General features: G+C 46.4%; 1 protein-coding gene across 1 annotated transcript in view; it reads right to left on the reverse strand.

The window, feature by feature from the left end:
• abca4b (ATP-binding cassette, sub-family A (ABC1), member 4b) overlaps positions 1–19,234 on the reverse strand; it is an 87,875-nt gene that overhangs the window by 17,592 nt on the left and 51,049 nt on the right. The window contains exons 9-24 of the mRNA XM_084152134.1: positions 13,999–14,196; positions 12,203–12,408; positions 11,732–11,908; positions 11,286–11,508; positions 10,760–10,981; positions 8,427–8,631; positions 7,768–8,073; positions 5,628–5,814; positions 5,188–5,319; positions 4,535–4,674; positions 4,184–4,321; positions 2,263–2,447; positions 2,008–2,110; positions 1,463–1,668; positions 1,313–1,367; positions 183–358 (exon numbers count right to left, since the gene is read on the reverse strand). Coding sequence (XP_084008260.1) covers positions 183–358; positions 1,313–1,367; positions 1,463–1,668; positions 2,008–2,110; positions 2,263–2,447; positions 4,184–4,321; positions 4,535–4,674; positions 5,188–5,319; positions 5,628–5,814; positions 7,768–8,073; positions 8,427–8,631; positions 10,760–10,981; positions 11,286–11,508; positions 11,732–11,908; positions 12,203–12,408; positions 13,999–14,196 — 2,859 coding nt within the window. The remainder of the gene's footprint in view (positions 1–182; positions 359–1,312; positions 1,368–1,462; positions 1,669–2,007; positions 2,111–2,262; positions 2,448–4,183; positions 4,322–4,534; positions 4,675–5,187; positions 5,320–5,627; positions 5,815–7,767; positions 8,074–8,426; positions 8,632–10,759; positions 10,982–11,285; positions 11,509–11,731; positions 11,909–12,202; positions 12,409–13,998; positions 14,197–19,234) is intronic.

Below are 19,234 nucleotides of genomic sequence, written 5' to 3' on the forward strand. Positions count from 1 at the left end.
GAAACAGAACAACAGGACACAGGGACATTTTCATATTCAAATTCTGCATCATGAAACTGGAACCATCAAGAAATGTGTAACATTATTGCACATTATTATACATAGGGATTTATAACCAATGCACATGATATAGAGGGGATGCAAAATACACTGCACAAACAGCCGTCTGTGGAGAATGGTACCTGAGCAAAGAAGTCCTTATGTGATCTTGTGGCGTGGTGAAACCGTTTGATGAGCAGGGCAAATAACTGTTTCAGGACCAGACAGACACCTTTGACCTGTCCAGAGCCCCGCCCCTCGCTGCCCTCCAAGCCCCCAGAATGCCCCTGCCTGTTGGCCTGGGTCACCCCGTCTGCCTCTGTAACGTAGGGAAAGGTCAGGAGTTAAAAGTTCACTGTCTGAGTGCTATAATAAAACTTAAATTGTCTTCTACAGTGAAAGCAATAAACACTCTGCAGCACCACATTTTAGTCATTAACAGACGCTCTTATCCAGAGCAATTAGGGTTAAGTGCCTTGCTCAAGGGCACATCAACAGATTTTTCACCTAGTCGGCTCGGGGATTAGAACCAGCAACCTTTCGTTTTCTGGCACAACGCTCTTAACCACTAAGCTAACTGCCGCCCCATTCAGCGTAAGACTGAATCTATGACAGCTTCCTGTAATTCCACTAGAGAACAGTATATGGGTCCAGAATTGACGTTGCCCATAGAGTCCTAGTTTAAAGACCATGGCTTATAAGATATCTGTTCATTATAGCCATTGTCATTGCAAGTGCAGTAGTTTCTAGCTTGTAGCTTGAAGCTTGTAGCCTGTTGCTTGTCATCTTTAGATTGGTCGACATAAACTGCTATTTTTGTTGTGTCCTACACTGGGTCGAGGTGTCTGCTGCCACAATCTCTGGTCTGGGGGGGGGGTAGATGACAGCAAATCCAACATAACTGTCACACAAAGAACAGCACAGTACAGTATTGTACAGACCAACACACAGAACATCACAGTACAGTACTGTACAGACCAACACACAGAACATCACAGTACAGTACTATACAGATCAACACACAGAACATCACAGTACAGTACTGTACAGACCAACACACAGAACATCACAGTACAGTACTATACAGATCAACACACAGAACATCACAGTACAGTCCTTCACAGACCAACACACAGAACATCACAGTACAGTACTGTATAGACCAACACACAGAACATCACAGTACAGTACTATACAGACCAACACAGAACATCACAGACAATACACATGTCATAAAAGATACACAGTTCAGATCTTCTTCTTTTTCAATTACCTTGTTTAGTTTTGCCAGATTTGGCTTCACCATTCGCTGTCACTTTCAGGAATATCTACAAGAGAAAAATAAAGAAAGTACAATGGTACATGGCCATCAAACATGAAAACATGAAGTGAACTGATGTATTGTGATTGAATATAGGCTCACCTCCTCCAGTGATGTGTCGGAGACCCCGAAGCTACTGAGGCCGATGTCAGAGAGGGTTTCCTCCAGCTCTCTGAAGAGGGAGGCGTAGGCCCTGGGCTGGAAGCCCTGGTTGGGCAGCAGGTAGGTCAACTCCTGGCCGATAGCCTCGATCAAACGAGCCTCTGGGACATGGTGGTGGACCAGCCCTGTGATGCTTGACAAGTCACCTGGTAGGGAGAAACACAGACACACACACACACACACACACACACACACACACACAGACACATACAAACACACACACAGACACACACACACACACACAGACACACACACACACACACACACACACACAGAAACACACACACACAAACAGAGTCAACGTTAGTGGTGGAACCAACACTATGGTTCTGGCTATATCACCTGTTACAAGTATGTTATAACAGGTACAGAACATACAAAGACGCAACAGCTAGTGAGGAAAGTAACTATCAGATGACCATGTATAAAGGGGGTTCATGGTCCCGTATACTTATGTCACCTCAATTCCTCAATGAAAACCTTACCGTCCAACTGTCTGTCCGGGGTTTTGGCTTGACGTAACTCTTCTTTGTACGTGGTGCAGGTGGAGCACTTACACGAACACTCATCAGTACAGTCACACTTCATCTAGGACAAAGAGAAAACGTCATCAATAACACATATCTCTTTCTAGGCAATGAAATCACTCACTCACCCTAACACACACACTCTCTCTCTCTCTCGCTAACATAAACAACAACACACTCTAGAGGCTCTTTCCGAGATCGCATCCATCCCACCTTGGTCTTGGGTTCCTCGTATTTCATGCGTCGAACCAGGGTGAGGTAGAAGCCGGCACCGAAGCAGTTCTTGAGGAAGAGCGGGGAGCCGCAGCAGTGAAGACGACCCTGAGAGATGATGGCCACACGGTCACTCAACAGGTCAGCCTCGTCCATGTGGTGAGTGGACAGAATCACTGTACGTCCTGGGGAGGTAGAGAGATGGCGAGAGAGAGAGAGAGAGAGAGAGAGAGAGAGAGAGAGAGGGTTATATAGGGTTAGCATTATGAGATGGCATTTTATGTTATACATTTCCGATGTTGGTAAATTTCAGTCAATCAGCTGTTGTTCCTGCTCCATCCAGCAGGAGGCATATGTACTGTGTGAACAAGACCTAGGTTCAAATACTATTTCAGGTACACTATATATTCAAAAGTATGTGGACAACTCTTCAAATTAGTGGATTCGGCTATTTCAGCCACACCTGTTGCTGACAGGTGTATAAAATCGAGCACACAGCCATGCAATTTCCATAGACAAACATTGACAGTAGAATGGCCTGACTGAAGAGCTCAGTGACTTTCAATGTGGCACCGTCATAGGATGCCACCTTTCAACAAGTCAGTTCGTCAAATTTCTGCCCTGCTAGAGCTGCCCCGGTCAACTGTAAGTGCTGTTATTGTGTAGTGGAAATGTTTCAGCCGCGAAGTGATAGGCCACACAAGCTCACAGAACGAGACCGCTGAGTGCTGCGGTTGCAACACTCACTACTGAGTTCCAAACTGCCTCTGGAAGCAAAGTCAGCACAAGAACTGTTAGTCGGCAGCTTCATGAAATGGGTTTCCATGGCCGAGCAGCCGCACACAAGCCTAAGATCACCATGCGCAATGCCAAGCGTCGGCTGGAGTGGTGTAAAGCTCGCCACCGTTGGACTCTGGAGCAGTGGAAATGCGTTCTCTGGAGTGAACAATCACGCTTCACCATCTGGCAGTACAACAAACAAATCTGGGTTTGGCGGATGCCAGGAGAACGCTACCTGCACGTATGCATAGTGCCAATTGTAAACTTTGGTGGAGGGGGAATAATGGTCTGGGGTTGTTTTTCATGGTTTGGCCAGGCCCCTTAGTTCCACTGAAGGGAAATCTTAACGTTACAGCATACATGACATTCTAGACGATTCTATGCTTCCAACTTAATGCAACAGTTTGGGGAAGGCCCTTTCTTGTTTCAGCATGACAATGCCCCCGTGCACAAAGCGAGGTCCATACAGAAATGGTTTGTCGAGATTGGTGTGGAAGACCTTGACTGGCCTGCACAGAGTCCTGACCTCAACCCCTTCACCTTTGGAAAGACTTGGAACGCCGACTGTGAGCCAGGCCTAATTGCCCAACATCAGTGCCCGACCTCACTAATGCTCTTGTGGCTGAATGGAAGCAAGTCCCCGCAGCAATGGTCCAACATCTAGTGGAAAGCCTTCCCAGAAGAGTGGAGGCTGTTATAGCAGCAAAGGGGGGACCAACTCCATATTAATGAACATGATTTTGGAATGAGATGTTCGACGAGCAGGTGTCCACATTATTTTGGTCATGTAGTGTATTTCAATTACTTTTCAATACATTTCAAAACAAGTATTCAGATAACCTTTATTTGAAAAAACAAGTAGCTGAATATTATAATGTATTTGGAAATACACTCGGAAAGTATTTGAAAATACTCTTATAAACAGACTCAAATACACTCCCATGCATTTAACTGAGGTATTTGAAAATAGTATTTGAAAATACTTTCAAATACAATTTGGTCGACTATTTGTTTTTTACAAATAACCAATCAAATACTCAAATAAAAGTTATTGTTTTGGGCTGTGTATTTGAAAATACTCAAATACACAAAAAAAGTATTTAAATAACAAATACTCAAATATACATGAACTGGTGTGTACCTGATCGGTACTTGAGCAGCAGGTCCCAGATAGATCGTCTGGAGTAGGGGTCCACCCCCGACGTGGGCTCGTCCAGAATCACCACCTTGGCACCGCCTACAAACGCCATGGCAACAGACAACTTCCTCTGCATGCCGCCTGAGAGGAGAAGAGGAGAAGATGAGGACAACAACACTGGTATCTCATATCTTCATTATGACACTCTAAACACACGTTAAAGATGAAGTGTTTGTTTCATCATCACTAGCAATGAAACTAACATTTGACGTCTACTGATGAACTATATACTGTAACTGTAACTGTAAAGGCCCAACACTGTGTGTGTGTGTGTCTGTGTGTATCTGTTGAAACCTGAGAGGTTCTGTGCCTCCTCGTCTCTCTTGTGGGGCAGGCCCAGATCCTCCAGCATGTTCTCTACCTCCAGTTGAGCCTCAGACAGAGACCTTCCCTTCAGCAGGCTGTAGAACAGGATGTGTTCTTCTACGGTCATACTGAGGGGTGGGGGGGTGGGGGTGGGGGTGGGGGGGTGGGGGGGGGGGAGTGATAGAGTTGGAGAGAGAGAGAGAGAGAGAGTGCCTGTGGTGAGCAGCTGCACTGTGCTGAATGCGCTCCTTCAAGGGGAACACCCCAACAGCTACATTCTATTTGCATTACATTCTTGTTTCATTATGATCTTGTCCAACATTCCCACATCAAACCAAATAGTCTTTATTAAACCTGCACACACAGAACAACATCTTAATCTCCATAGACAGAGATAAATTAGACCTGTTTAGGAAGTACCTGCACTTTACCATCCCCTCCCCACACCCCAATGCAGAGAGAGAGTGGAGCGAGAGAAGAGACAGAGGCTAAGAGAGATGGACAGAGAGGATGAGGGAAAGAGAAGGAAAAGAAGTGTGGAGAGAGAGACATGGACATGGAGGAGAGAAAGACAATAGACAAATGCATCACCACATCTCATCACTCCTTGTGTCTATATGGCAATGTAAGGGGTCACCTACTGGTGAAAGAGGATGTTGTGCTGGGGACACATGCCCAGAGAGTGCCTGATGGTGTCCATGTCTGTCCGGATGTCCTTCCCATAGATGGAGGCTGTCCCCGAGGTGGGAGGGAACATCCCCGTCAGGATAGACCTGGTGGAGACCACACAGAGGGACAGAGGATGTAGAGGACAGATAGAGTCACATGGCCAGATGTCACAGTCACAACACCTACTGTCACAAAGCTGTCCCCCAAACCAGTGATTCTCAATCTATTTTGGTTACTCTACCCCCAATCACATTTTGCTCTGCCCAAAGTACCTGTTCATAGGCCAGATTTCCCAAAGGATAGAAGGTACCACAGGTTGAGAAACACGGCCCTAAACTGATTAATATGGTCAAAATAAAATTGTCAAAATGATAAATGATTAGAATAAATAATGTGTCTGTGGGTGACATACATGGTGGTGGTCTTCCCAGCTCCATTGTGCCCCAGGAAAGCAGTGATCTGGCTCTCATAGAATGTGATGCTCAGTCCGTCTACTGCAGGCTTTTGTCCCCTGCCAAACACCTTGACCAGGTTCTGAACACACACACCCTCCACCAGCCCTGCTGGCTCCCCCTCAAAGTAGGCATGACTGGGCTGACCTGGGGAGAGAGGTGAGAGTTTGGAGGTCAGATGTTAGAGGTCATTAGGATAGGGGTTGTGAGGTCAAAATCTGATATAATTAATAGATCGAATCCGATATAATTAATACAATCAGATACACTTAATCAGATATACTTACAAATTGGTGCATTCACCTTATAGCCAGTGGGATAACCACTTTACAATAATGTTTTTTTTTGTTTTTTTGGGGGTGGGGTAAGGGGGGGTAGAAGGATTACTTTATCCTATCCCAGGTATTTCTTAAAGAGGTGGGGTTTCAAGTGTCTCCGGAAGGTGGTGAGTGACTCCACTGTCCTGGCGTCGTGAGGGAGCTTGTTCCACCATTGGGGTGCCAGAGCAGCGAACAGTTTTGACTGGGCTGAGCGGGAACTGTGCTTCCGCAGAGGTAGGGGGGCCAGCAGGCCAGAGGTGGATGAACGCAATGCCCTCGTTTGGGTTTGGGGACTGATCAGAGCCTGAAGGTACGGAGGTGCCATTCCCCTCACAGCTCCGTAGGCAAGCACCATGGTCTTGTAGCAGATGCGAGCTTCAACTGGAAGCCAGTGGAGTGTGCGGAGGAGCGGGGTGACGTGAGAGAACTTGGGAAGGTTGAACACCAGACGGGCTGCGGCATTCTGTTATAGGGGTTTAATGGCACAGGCAGGGAGCCCAGCCAACAGCGAGTTGCAGTAATCCAGACGGGAGATGACAAGTGCCTGGATTAGGACCTGTGCCGCTTCCTGTGTAAGGCAGGGTCGTACTCTCCGAATGTTGTAGAGCATGAACCTACAGGATCGGGTCACCGCCTTGATGTTAGCGGAGAACAACAGGGTGTTGTCCAGGGTCACGCCAAGGCTCTTCGCACTCTGGGAGGAGGACACAACGGAGTTGTCAACCGTGATGGCGAGATCATGGAACGGGCAGTCCTTCCCCGGAAGGAAGAGCAGCTCCGTCTTGCCGAGGTTCAGCTTGAGGTGGTGATCCGTCATCCACACTGATATGTCTGCCAGACATGCAGAGATGCGATTCGCCACCAAAGCCAGCATCCCAGGGTATGACCCAGTCTCCTGGTCTCAGAGAGGTGACCTTCCTACCAACCTCCACCACCTCACCCACTCCCTCATTCCCACCCACAGCAGGAAACACGGGAAGGATTGGATATGTGCCTTAGATGCAGATAGATGTGAACAACAAGCGTACCTTGGCAGGGTATTATAGTGTGTCATAAACAATACTGATTATATGTGCACTGATAAGGCTGGAATGGGTGTACTGTTACACAGGTGTTACAGGGTTATGAAATAGATGTTGTTTGTCAGTGCTGATAGTGAATAATAACTGTAACATAACTGTTTATGTTATTTTTGCCTCACAAAAATAACAACATCACATGACCTTGCACCACATTCCATCATGAACTGAAAGACATTATTTTATCTAGTCACTGTTTATAGCCCCAATCTGACACATCGTTGCTGATACAACATTGAATGAGATGTCTTAAGAAAAACAATGGCAAACAGTGAAGGTGAAATCAGGGGAAAGGAATTCTGCCACTTTGACTGTGTGAAAGGGAGCGAACCAAACGGGAGCTGAATCACATATTAACTAACTCTGACTGAACTCTGACTGAGGGAAATGTACCACTGTGTCTGTCTGTATTGAGTCCCGACCGGGAGAGCAAACACACTCAAGGACTGCGGGTTCCCACACACTGCCTGCCGCTAAGCATTATGGGCCGGGCAAGCAGGCCACAGAGAGAGAGAGGGAGAGAGAGAGCTCTATTGTTTCAAACCTCATCAGCGATTCATCAGAGCTGCTGGACTGAGACAAAGAGTCCATGGCCCTGATACTTACATATTTTTTTAAAAACTCCACTTAGTTATTTTCTTTAGAAGACAAGTGGATTTATTTGAATGTGTTTGGATGCCCGAGAAAAGTTGTGTTCTTACCCTCTTTTTCTCCATTTTGTTTTTCCTCCTGGTTCTTCTCCTCCTCCTCCTCCTCCTCCTCTTCTGTTTTCCCCTTCCCCAGCCTCTCTCGTTTGTCCTGGTGTTTGCAGGATGGAAGCTCCTCATCTGGTGCCTTAGTGTTCTGGTCGTCACCTGGTACATGATTGGTCTTCTGGTTCTCTTCAGTCTGGTTTACCAGGTTGTCAAACCTGGGTTTCTCCAACTCTTTTGGCTTTGGGGGTCTGGAATTGAGCCAATAGGAGGGCAGGATGGGGAAATAAAATGGCCGACCAATTCCATACTGCCCTGTAGGAGAACAGAAATAAACACAGAGGCAGTGCTGATTTTAGAATCCACTCAGTTACATTTCAAATACAACCATCAAATAAGACCAATAGTCATGAATATCAACTCCTTTCAATCATTTCTGACAAAAGTAACCAACTGGTGCTGAGTGTCAACATTGCTCCTTCTATGACCTTCATAATGAGTTTTTGTAACTGATTTAGGCATACTTACTATATGCATTTCTGCCATGTGTCATAGCATGATAGCCTGGTCCCAGATCTGTTTGTGCTATCATGTCAACTCCAAACATTGCATGACAAGGAGTGGCATGATGGCACAAACTGGTACCTAGGCTAATAGCAAGGTGCTACCTGGGAAGACGTTGTCGAGGTACCAGGCAAGGACGGCGTAGAGTACAGTATCCAGGGCCATCATGGAGATGGAGGTGAGGAAGGAGTACTCATCCCCCTCCAGAGGGCTGGTCTGGATGTTGTCCCACTGCAGACCCAGACCCTGCTCCTCATAACGGGACAAGTACTCTGTCCCAAAGCCAAACGCCACTTGAGACATCAGGCTCTGAGAGGACAGACATGGAGAGACAGACAGATAGACAGAAACAGGCCAAGGAAGGAACATCAACTGATGTTCACTGTTGAGATGGTTATCTAAACTGACTGTATGAAATATAGCATTTTCAAAGGTGTAAGACAGCAAAAACATGTCTGGAGTCAGGAGTCAGAAGCTACAGTGTGTACCAATGTCCATGCTAACATACAGTATCACTTAGAATGAATGCCAATGCATTTCTTCATGCTAAGTGATATGTTAGTGTGGATATTGAAACATAGCTAGAAGAGTAATGTCACGCCCTGGCTCTGGGGACTCTAATATGTTGAGCCAGGGTGTGTATAGTCTATGTGTGTTCTAGGTTTCACTTTCTGGTTTTGTAATTCTATGTTGGCCAGGGTGGCTCCCAATCAGAGACGGCTGTAGCTCGTTGTCTCTGATTGGGAGTCATACTTAGGTAGCCGTTAGGCATTCATTGGGTGTGGTTTCTTGTTCGTATTTGGTTTGTGTATTACCATTGACTGTCACGTCATCGTTTTGTTGTTTTGATCGTGTGATCATTCTATAAATAAATATGTTCGCCTTCAACGCTGCGCCTTGGTCCTCCATCTCTGTTCGACGAGCGTGACAGAAGAAACCACCAAGACTTGACCAAGCAGCGTGTCCAGGAGCCATCGCCAGGGAGATCTCTAGCAGATCTCCTTCGCCTCCTCGACTGGGTCAAGCCGAGTGAGGAAGAGAAGGGCTTGACATTGAGGCAGAAGGGCGAAAGGCTGGCGAGGGACATGGAGACCTGGTCCACGGGTAGGAGAGACGCCCAGAAAATGTTTAGGGGGGGGGCTAACGCCGTGGACGACGGGCCAGCAGGAGACCGCGGCAGAGCGGCCCAGCGGATTGGCAGAGGAGGCCGCCAGGTTACGGGGGCCACTGGTCGAAGAGGGGGTGGAAGGTGTAGAGGCACGGCGAGAGGTACTGGGGTGTGTTACCAGTCCGGTCCGGCCCATTCCAGATCCCTGCGTAGGACCAGTGGTGTGTGTCCCCAGTACGGTCCGGCCCGTTCCTGCTCCCCGCACCAAGTCAGTGGTGCGCTTCGTCAGCCCGGCTCGGCCCGTTCCTGCTCCCCGCACCAAGTCAGTGGTGCGCTTCGTCAGCCCGGCTCGGCCCGTTCCTGCTCCCCGCACCAAGTCAGTGGTGCGCTTCGTCAGCCCGGCTCGGCCCGTTCCTGCTCCCCGCACCAAGTCAGTGGTGCGCTTCGTCAGCCCGGCTCGGCCCATTCCTGCTCCCCGCACCAAGTCAGTGGTGCGCTTCGTCAGCCCGGCTCGGCCCGTTCCTGCTCCCCGCACCAAGACAGTGGTGCGCTTCGTCAGCCCGGCTCGGCCCGTTCCTGCTCCCCGCACCAAGTCAGTGGTGCGCTTCGACAGCCCGGCTCGGCCCGCTCCTGCTCCCCACACCAAGCCAGTGGTGTGCGTCGTCAGTCCGGCACGGCCCGTGCCTGTTCCACCGGTGGCTGGTCCGGCACCGGTCAGATGCTTCACGCCGGAGCTAGAGCAATCCGCTCCACCAGTGTGCAGTCCAGCTCCGGCCAGCGGGGCCAGACCGGACCAGGGGTACTTTGGGGGGTTGGAGAGGGAGCGGGGATCAGGCCCGGAGCCGGATCCGCCGCCTAAGCGGAGTGCCCACCCGGTCCCTCCCCTGTGGTATTTGGTGGGCGCGGTCGGAGTCCGCGCCTTTAGGGGGGGGTACTGTCACGCCCTGGCTCTGGGGACTCTAATATGTTGAGCCAGGGTGTGTATAGTCTATGTGTGTTCTAGGTTTCACTTTCTGGTTTTGTAATTCTATGTTGGCCAGGGTGGCTCCCAATCAGAGACGGCTGTAGCTCATTGTCTCTGATTGGGAGTCATACTTAGGTAGCCGTTAGGCATTCATTGGGTGTGGTTTCTTGTTCGTATTTGGTTTGTGTATTACCATTGACTGTCACGTCATCGTTTTGTTGTTTTGATCGTGTGATCATTCTATAAATAAATATGTTCGCCTTCAACGCTGCGCCTTGGTCCTCCTCTATGTATGACGATCGTGACAAGTAAAGAATGAAGATAGGTACATGTGTCCCAGGGGGACGTATTTTGAGGTTACACACTGCCATGATCTTGTCATCCTTGGTGATGCGGTCCTGCCATGCGAAGCAGAGGATGTGGGGCAGGTAGAGGGTGAAGTAGATGATACCGCTGCAGGCTGCAGCCAGGTTAGCCTTGTTAAAGAAGACACTGAGTAGGAAACACTGCATGATGGTGGCCGTGGTGAAGGTTAGAAGAAACAGGAACAGGATCAGGGGGTTGCTGTAGTTCAACACCTTACCACCCTGGAAGACAGATTAAAGAATTGAATTGGTTTTGTTAGTGTTTAGAGTTACAGTCCCTATTTGCTTCATGCACAAAGAATAACATACCAATTTAAGTCACATACTGTATAAGTGATTGTTACAAAATTGTGGGGGCAAAAGTTACAAATTGTAGTTTATTTCACAAATCTTCCACTAGAGTTCAGAACAGTACATTCAAAACAGCAGCCTTCTGAGAGGCTCTGATATATGACATACATGAATGTTAATCATTGACCAACTAGGCATTTTGGTCATTTCCAACTTGAAGCCAACTAGGACTGACCATAATGATCCCAGTGAGCAGGGCAGTGCTGGCAGCCATCATGAGGAAGCTGTCTATGAACCATGTGACCCACAGAACCCCGTTGGTGACCCCCATGGTCTTCAAGGTCTCCTTGAGCCTGAGCTCCTTCTCCAAGACGATGCTCTTCACGGTCATAGACACTGAGTAGACCCACGCCAGCACCATAAAGATGGGGAAGCAACGGTTCAATGTCAGCATGAAGCTAGAGGAGGAGAGGTGGAATGAGAAAAGAAAGGGAAAGAGGAAAGGTGGAAAAGAGAGAGAGAAGACGAAAAGAGGAAAGGGGGGAAGATAGAGAGAGAGGATAGACATTTTTTCGATGAGAAATGAAAATCAAAAAGTGCCATCTCTAAATGTAATAATAACATTTAACAGTGACAGGCAGGCCTTGGGTTGGTATTTGCATCTTAAGGTGAGTCACTCACAGGTCGTCCACGTAGCATGGGTAGGGCATCTGTTGTAGGTAGACACCGATGGGCCAGTCCTTGCCTGTCTGGGTCCTGATGATGCCATGCTCTATCATGTCCTGCAGATAGGCAAAGCCCCCCCACACGTAGCGCAGATCATCCATGGGGTCCGCCCTAGGACCAGGGTCCCAGTATCTGTGGACAGAGGGAGAGATGGAAAGAAATAAGGAAGAGAGGGGTATATCTGAGGGCTAGATCTGCATTCAAGCATTTGGAAATTGATTTGTTTTTAAATGGAATGTTTGTCACTAATTTACCTAACAAAGACAAATGCCTCGCTGGGCACCATACCTGAAAATCCCATTAATTCAATTTCAAGTAAGAGTTGCTTACAAGCATTATGATCTTGAACTTAACCCTGATGAGTAGTCGCAGACCGTGTAGTGAAGGTAAAATCCAGTCATTCATCAGGGGGTTATATACACTGACCTGTCCTTGATCTTATTGGTGCGCTCCACTGCGTCGATGTCCATGCGGATCTTAAACCGGACGTGGGGTGGAACCTTGGTGGTCCAGGGGTAGGTGTCCATGAAGACCAGGCCAGCCCAGAACTTACTCTCCCCCATCAGACTCAGAGCTCTGTGGGTCATCTGCTCCTCATTGTTCAGCCCAGAGAACTTATCCAGGATCAGACACTGTGGAAGGGAATTCATGGATGATATATTTACAACGTATTTATAATGTATTTCAGTTTCTTTGACTGCCATGTAGGTATTAATATAAACTTGAATTTGGAAGGGGGAACAATGTCATTTGCAGGGCAATTTGGTTTCTTTATGAGGAAGAATAGTACACACACACAAACACACTCACACACACACACACATCACCCCCATCATGTCCTAATTGGGGCCACCAGTGTGTGTGGACTGTGGACTTGGACATGGGTTCCCATCCAGGGGGCTAGGGGGGGGGGGGGGGGGGGGGGGGGTTAGGGGCCACTAAGGCCAGTGTTGGCTAGGGGGCCCGGGGCCCATAAAGCCTTAGAGGCAGAGTTCAGATCCACTCTCATCTACTCTGACACCTCACCACCAGGCCTCCTATTGCAGCTGCTCCTCATCTGATTGAGCCATTCAACACCACACTGCCTATTACTAACATGGAGGCCCTGCATGGGCCCAGGGGGAAGAGCTGAGACAAACACAACCACTGAGACACACACATGCAGAGGAATGCACACAAACACGCACACACACAAACATGCAGACACACACACGCGCACACACACACTCATTAAGACTGCATAACAAACCATACACACACACTCATTAGTTTGCAAAGCATCACCCCTCCCTAATAGCCTCCAATGACAAAACTGTTGCTACACTCTTCAATCAGACTATGCCATTGCAGTGCTGTACACAAGCCCATGGGATTCCGTAGACTGCGTTCATTGTGGCGGAGCTGAAAGAGGGTGGTCAGACTGACAGCTGTAGCGAATTGGGCTAAATCGGGCCGGTCTACTCTGTCACACTGAAGTGCTGTAAGCCTCATGGAAGATAAAGACAGAGGGGCCATGCGATCCACACAGAGAGGACCAGGGTGCCCTTTTACCCCATTCTGCCACCCTTGGGGCAAGAGGCCTTACCTGCTTACCCTGATTAGTATCGAGGGGGCGAGGGGCGAGTTGAACTGTTCCCAAAGTGCTTTGAGGGGCCGAGGGGTGAGTTACACGGTTTGGCCTACTCAGATGGAGGGTCCTCGGAGAGACAGTGAAGGGAGAAAGGCCTGGGTGGGTTTGCTACCCTCTACTAGATTAGTGGGGTACAAAAGAGACTGACAGCTTTGCTTGTTGTTCTCCCTCTCCCCCTACTGAGCACATTTACATGTCTTTAGTAAGGGGCAAATTAGAAGGCCATTGAAAGGCCATACAGCGATCGTATGCTTATATCACATAGAGTGTGTATTGAGTGGGTGTTGTTGTCTGGAACTGATTCATGTTTATAGCAAGCAACAAGCAACAGGTCTGAGAACTGTGCTCAATATTTTATTGGGGAGAAAACCTGTGAATTTGGATGTTTCGCATTTTGCATTGAGAAACACAATGCAGATTCTGGTGAAAACCTATAAGAAAAGTATCAAACCCATGAATCAAAAGACCAAGGGTTATGTTTCCGAAATGATAGTCTTGTGGTCGTCAATCCCCACCATTGTTAATGAAATGTATTGTAGCCTGCATCCCAGCCCAGCCCAGTCCAGTCCTGTCCCAGTCCTGACCAGCTCACCTCTCCATACTGGTTCATCATACGGATGACTTGGTCTGTGAGGTTGAAGACATTCCTCCAATCAAAGTTGGCAATGTCGTAGTCCCTGTCTTCTATTGGCCCGTTGTACAGGAAGTTGAGGATGTGTTTAGAGGAGAACTCTGTGTCCTGTAGACTCCTGTCAATGTAGTCCCTCACCGTGGGATTCCTTATGGTGTCCTGGGGAGGGGACACCATGTTACAGCCTGAATAAAATAAAATACATCTCCCCCATCTACACACAATACCCCTTAATGACAAAGTGAAAACTTGTTTTTTGAAACAGAAATATCTAATTCACATAATATTCACACCCCTGAGTCAATACATGTTAGAATAACCTTTGACAGCAATTACAGCTGTGAGTCTATCTGGGTAAGTCTCTAAGAGCTTTGCACACCTGGATTGTAAAATATTTGCACATTATTTATTTTGTTATTCTTCAAGCTCTGTCAAGTTGGTTGTTGATCATTGCTAAACAGCCATTTTCAAGTCTTTCCATAGATTTTCAAGCCGATTTAAGTCAAAACTGTACCTAGGCCACTCAGCAACATTCAAGGTCGTCTTGGTAAGCAACTGCAGTGAATTTTTGGCCTTGTGTTTTAGGTTATTGTTCTGCTGAAAGGTGAATTAATCTCCCAGTGTGTCACGCCCTGACCTTGAGAGCCCTGTTATGTCTCTAGTTAGTTTGGTCAGGGTGTGAATGCTAGTTGTTCTAGGTTATATATTTCTATGTTGGCCGGGTGTGGTTCCCAATCAGAGGCAGCTGTCGATCGTTGTCTCTGATTGGGGCTCATACTTAGGCAGCCATTTTGCCTACCTATGGGGTGGGATCTTGTTTCTGATTCTGTTTCTGTTTCTGCTTGTTGCTGTTAGCGTTTAGAACGTCACATTCAGTTGCTTTTGTTATTTTGTCAAGTGTTTATTTAATAAATTAAACATGTACGCATACCATGCTGCACCTTGGTCCAATCCTTTATACAACGAACGTGACAGAGTGTCTGGTGGAAAGCAGACTGAACCAGGTTTTCCTCTAGGATTTTGCCTGTGCTTAGCTCTATTCTGTTTATTTGTATCATAAAAAAAAAAAACCTAGTCCTTGCCGATGACAAGCATACCCATAACATGATGCAGCAACCACCATGCTTGAAAATATGAAGAGTGGTACTCAGTGATTTGATGTGTTGGATTTGCCCCAAACATAACGCTTCGTATTCAGGACATAAAGTTAATTTCTTTGCCACATTTTGCAGTTTTACTTTAGTGGCAAACAGGATGCATGTTTTGGAATATTTATATTCTTTTCACTTTGTCATTTAGGCTAGTTTTGTGGAGTATCAACAATCCATCCTCAGTTTTCTCCTATCACAGCCATTAAACTCTGTAACTGTTTTAAAACTCTGTAACTGTTTTAAAGTCACCATTGACCTCATGGTGAAATCTCTGAGAAGTTTCCTTCCTCTCCGGCATCTGAGTTAAGAAGGACGCCTGTATCTTTGTATTGACTGTGTGTATTGATACACCATCCAAAGTGTAATTAATAACTTCACCATGCTCAAAGGGATATTCAATGTCTGCTTATTTTTTTTACCCATCTACTGTACCAATAGGTGTACTTCTTTGCGAGGCAATGGAAAACCTCCCTGGTCTTTGTGGCTGAATCTGAAATTCACTGTTGGACTGAGGGACCTTACACATAATTCCACTTTGACATTATGGGTTATTGTGTGTAGACCTGTGACACAAAATCTCACTTTAATCAATATTAAATTCAGCCAGTAACACATCAAAATGTGGAAAAAGTCAAGGGGTGTGAATACTTTCTGAAGGAACTTCAACTGGAGGTGTGTCTCCCTAGATACAACTACCACAAAACAACCTACAAAAATGGGTCACAACTCTTGCAGCTCTGTCGCACGCTGGGTCTGTACATAGTCAAATGGTAGGCTTCGAGGGGACTCCTACGGTAGGTACACCTACAGCTCATTGCTTGGCACATAATTAGTTAAATAAAGTCCACCAGTGTGCAATCTAAGTGTCACATTATCTGTCACATGATCTCAGTATATATACACCTGTTCTGAAAGGCCCCAGAGTCTGCAACACCACTAAGCAAGGGGCACCACCAAGCAAGCGGCACCATGAAGACCACGGAGCTCTCCAAACAGGTCAGGGACAAAGTTGTGGAGAAGTACAGATCAGGGTTGGGTTATGAAAAAATATCAGAAACTTTGAACATCCCATGGAGAACCATTAAATCCATTATAAAAAAATTGAAAGAATATGGCACCACAACAAACCTGCCAAGAAAGGGCCGCCCACCAAAACTCACAGACCAGGCAAGGAGGGCATTAATCAGAGAGACAACAAAGAGACCAAAGATAACCCTGAAGGAGCTGCAAAGCTCCACAGTGGAGATTGGAGTATCTGTCCATAGGACAACTTTAAGCCGTACACTCCACAGAGCTGGGCTTTACGGAAGAGTGGCCAGAAAAAAGCCATTGCTTAAAGAAAAAAATAAGCAAACACGTTTGGTGTTCGCCAAAAGCCATGTGGAAGACTCCCCAAACATACGGAAGAAGGTACTCTGGTCAGATGAGACTAAAATTGAGATTTTTGGCCAAGAAGGAAAACACTATGTTTAGCGCAAACCCAACACCTTTCATCACCCTGAGAACAGCATCATGCTGTGGGGATGTTTTTCATCAACAGGAACTGGGAAACTGGTCAGAATTGAAGGAATCATGGATGTCGCTAAATACAGGGCAATTCTTGAGACTGGGACTTTGCATCTTCAAAGTGGTAGGCATGTTGTGTAAATCAAATGATACAAACCCCCAAAAATCCATTTTAATTCCAGGATGTAAGGCAACAAAATAGGGGGTTGAATACTTTCGCAAGCCACTGTAAGTGTCAATAGTAAATGTAATTGCTAAAATATACAGTGGGGGAAAAAGTATTTAGTCAGCCACCAATTGTGCAAGTTCTCCCACTTAAAAAGATGAGAGAGGCCTGTAATTTTCATCATAGGTACAAGTCAACTATGACAGACAAAATGAGAATTTATTTTCCAGAAAATCACATTGTAGGATTTTTAATTTATTTATTTGCAAATTATGGTGGAAAATAAGTATTTGGTCAATAACAAAAGTTTCTCAATACTTTGTTATATACCCTTTGTTGGCAATGACATAGGTCAAACGTTTTCTGTAAGTCTTCACAAGGTTTTCACACACTGTTGCTGGTATTTTGGCCCATTCCTCCATGCAGATCTCCTCTAGAGCAGTGATGTTTTGGGGCTGTCGCTAGGCAACACAGACTTTCAACTCCCTCCAAAGATTTTCTATGGGGTTGAGATCTGGAGACTGGCTAGGCCACTCCAGGACCTTGAAATGCTTCTTACGAAGCCACTCCTTCGTTGCCCGGGCGGTGTGTTTGGGATCATTGTCATGCTGAAAGACCCAGCCACGTTTCATCTTCAATGCCCTTGCTGATGGAAGGAGGTTTTCACTCAAAATCTCACGATACATGGCCCCATTCATTATTTCCTTTACACGGATCAGTCGTCCTGGTCCCTTTGCAGAAAAACAGCCCCAAAGCATGATGTTTCCACCCCCCATGCTTCACAGTAGGTATGGTCTTCTTTGGATGCAACTCAGCATTCTTTGTCCTCCAAACATGACGAGTTGAGTTTTTACCAAAAAGTTATATTTTGGTTTCATCTGACCATATGACATTCTCCCAATCCTCTTCTGGATCATCCAAATGCACTCTAGCAAACTTCAGACGGGCCTGGACATGTACTGGCTTAAGCAGGGGGACACGTCTGGCACTGCAGGATTTGAGTCCCTGGCGGCGTAGTGTGTTACTGATGGTAGGCTTTGTTACTTTGGTCCCAGCTCTCTGCAGGTCATTCACTAGGTCCCCCCGTGTGGTTCTGGGATTTTTGCTCACCGTTCTTGTGATCATTTTGACCCCACAGGGTGAGATCTTGTGTGGAGCCCCAGATCGAGGGAGATTATCAGTGGTCTTGTATGTCTTCCATTTCCTAATAATTGCTCCCACAGTTGATTTCTTCAAACCAAGCTGCTTACCTATTGCAGATTCAGTCTTCCCAGCCTGGTGCAGGTCTACAATTTTGTTTCTGGTGTCCTTTGACAGCTCTTTGGTCTTGGCCATAGTGGAGTTTGGAGTGTGACTGTATGAGGTTGTGGACAGGTGTCTTTTATACTGATAACAAGTTCAAACAGGTGCCATTAATACAGGTAACGAGTGGAGGACAGAGGAGCCTCTTAAAGAAGAAGTTACAGGTCTGTGAGAGCCAGAAATCTTGCTTGTTTGTAGGTGACAAAATACTTATTTTCCACCATAATTTGCAAATAAATTCATTAAAAATCCTACAATGTGATGTTCATGAGAAAAAAATTCTCAATTTGTCTGTCAAAATTACAGGCCTCTCTCATCTTTTTAAGTGGGAGAACTTGCACAATTGGTGGCTGACTAAATACTTTTTTCCCCACTGTAAAGCAGTGTTGGAGTGGGGAAACATACAATAATATAAAATCAATGTACACAAAAAGGTCTGTAGTTAAAATTGGCAATAAACAGATTTCTTTCCTCAGAGCCGTGGGGTGAGACAGGAAGCCCCACCCTCTTTGGAAGGTATTCAGACCCCTTGACTTTTCCACATTTTGTTAGGATACAGCCTTATTCTAAAATTGATTAAATTGTTTGTTTTTTCTCATCAATCTGCACACAATACCCCATGATGACAAAGCAAAAACAGGTTTTTAAACATTTTTGCTAATTTATCAACAAAACGGAAATATCACATAAAAATCCAGAAAAGAGCTGTTCAATTCTACAACCAGAAAGAAAACTGAGCAAACTGGAATGCTATCTGGCCCTAAACAGAGAATACACCGTAACAGACTACCTGACCACTCTGACAGACCCAAAATTGCTACTGAGAGAGGCCGTATAGGCAGCACACTGCCCACAAAATGAGGTGGAAACTGAGCTGCACTTCCTAACTTCCTGCCAAATGTATGACCGTATTAGAGACACATATTTCCCTCAGATTACACACACCCACAAAGAATTCCAAAACAAATCCAATTTTGATAAACTCCCATATCTATTAGGTGAAATACCAATGTGTGCAATCACAGCAGCAATATATGTGACCTGTTGCCACATGAAAAGGGCAACCAGTGAA

Source organism: Coregonus lavaretus (genome assembly GCF_964263955.1).
Source record: "Coregonus lavaretus genome assembly, chromosome: 34".
Lineage (NCBI taxonomy): Eukaryota > Metazoa > Chordata > Actinopteri > Salmoniformes > Salmonidae > Coregonus > Coregonus lavaretus.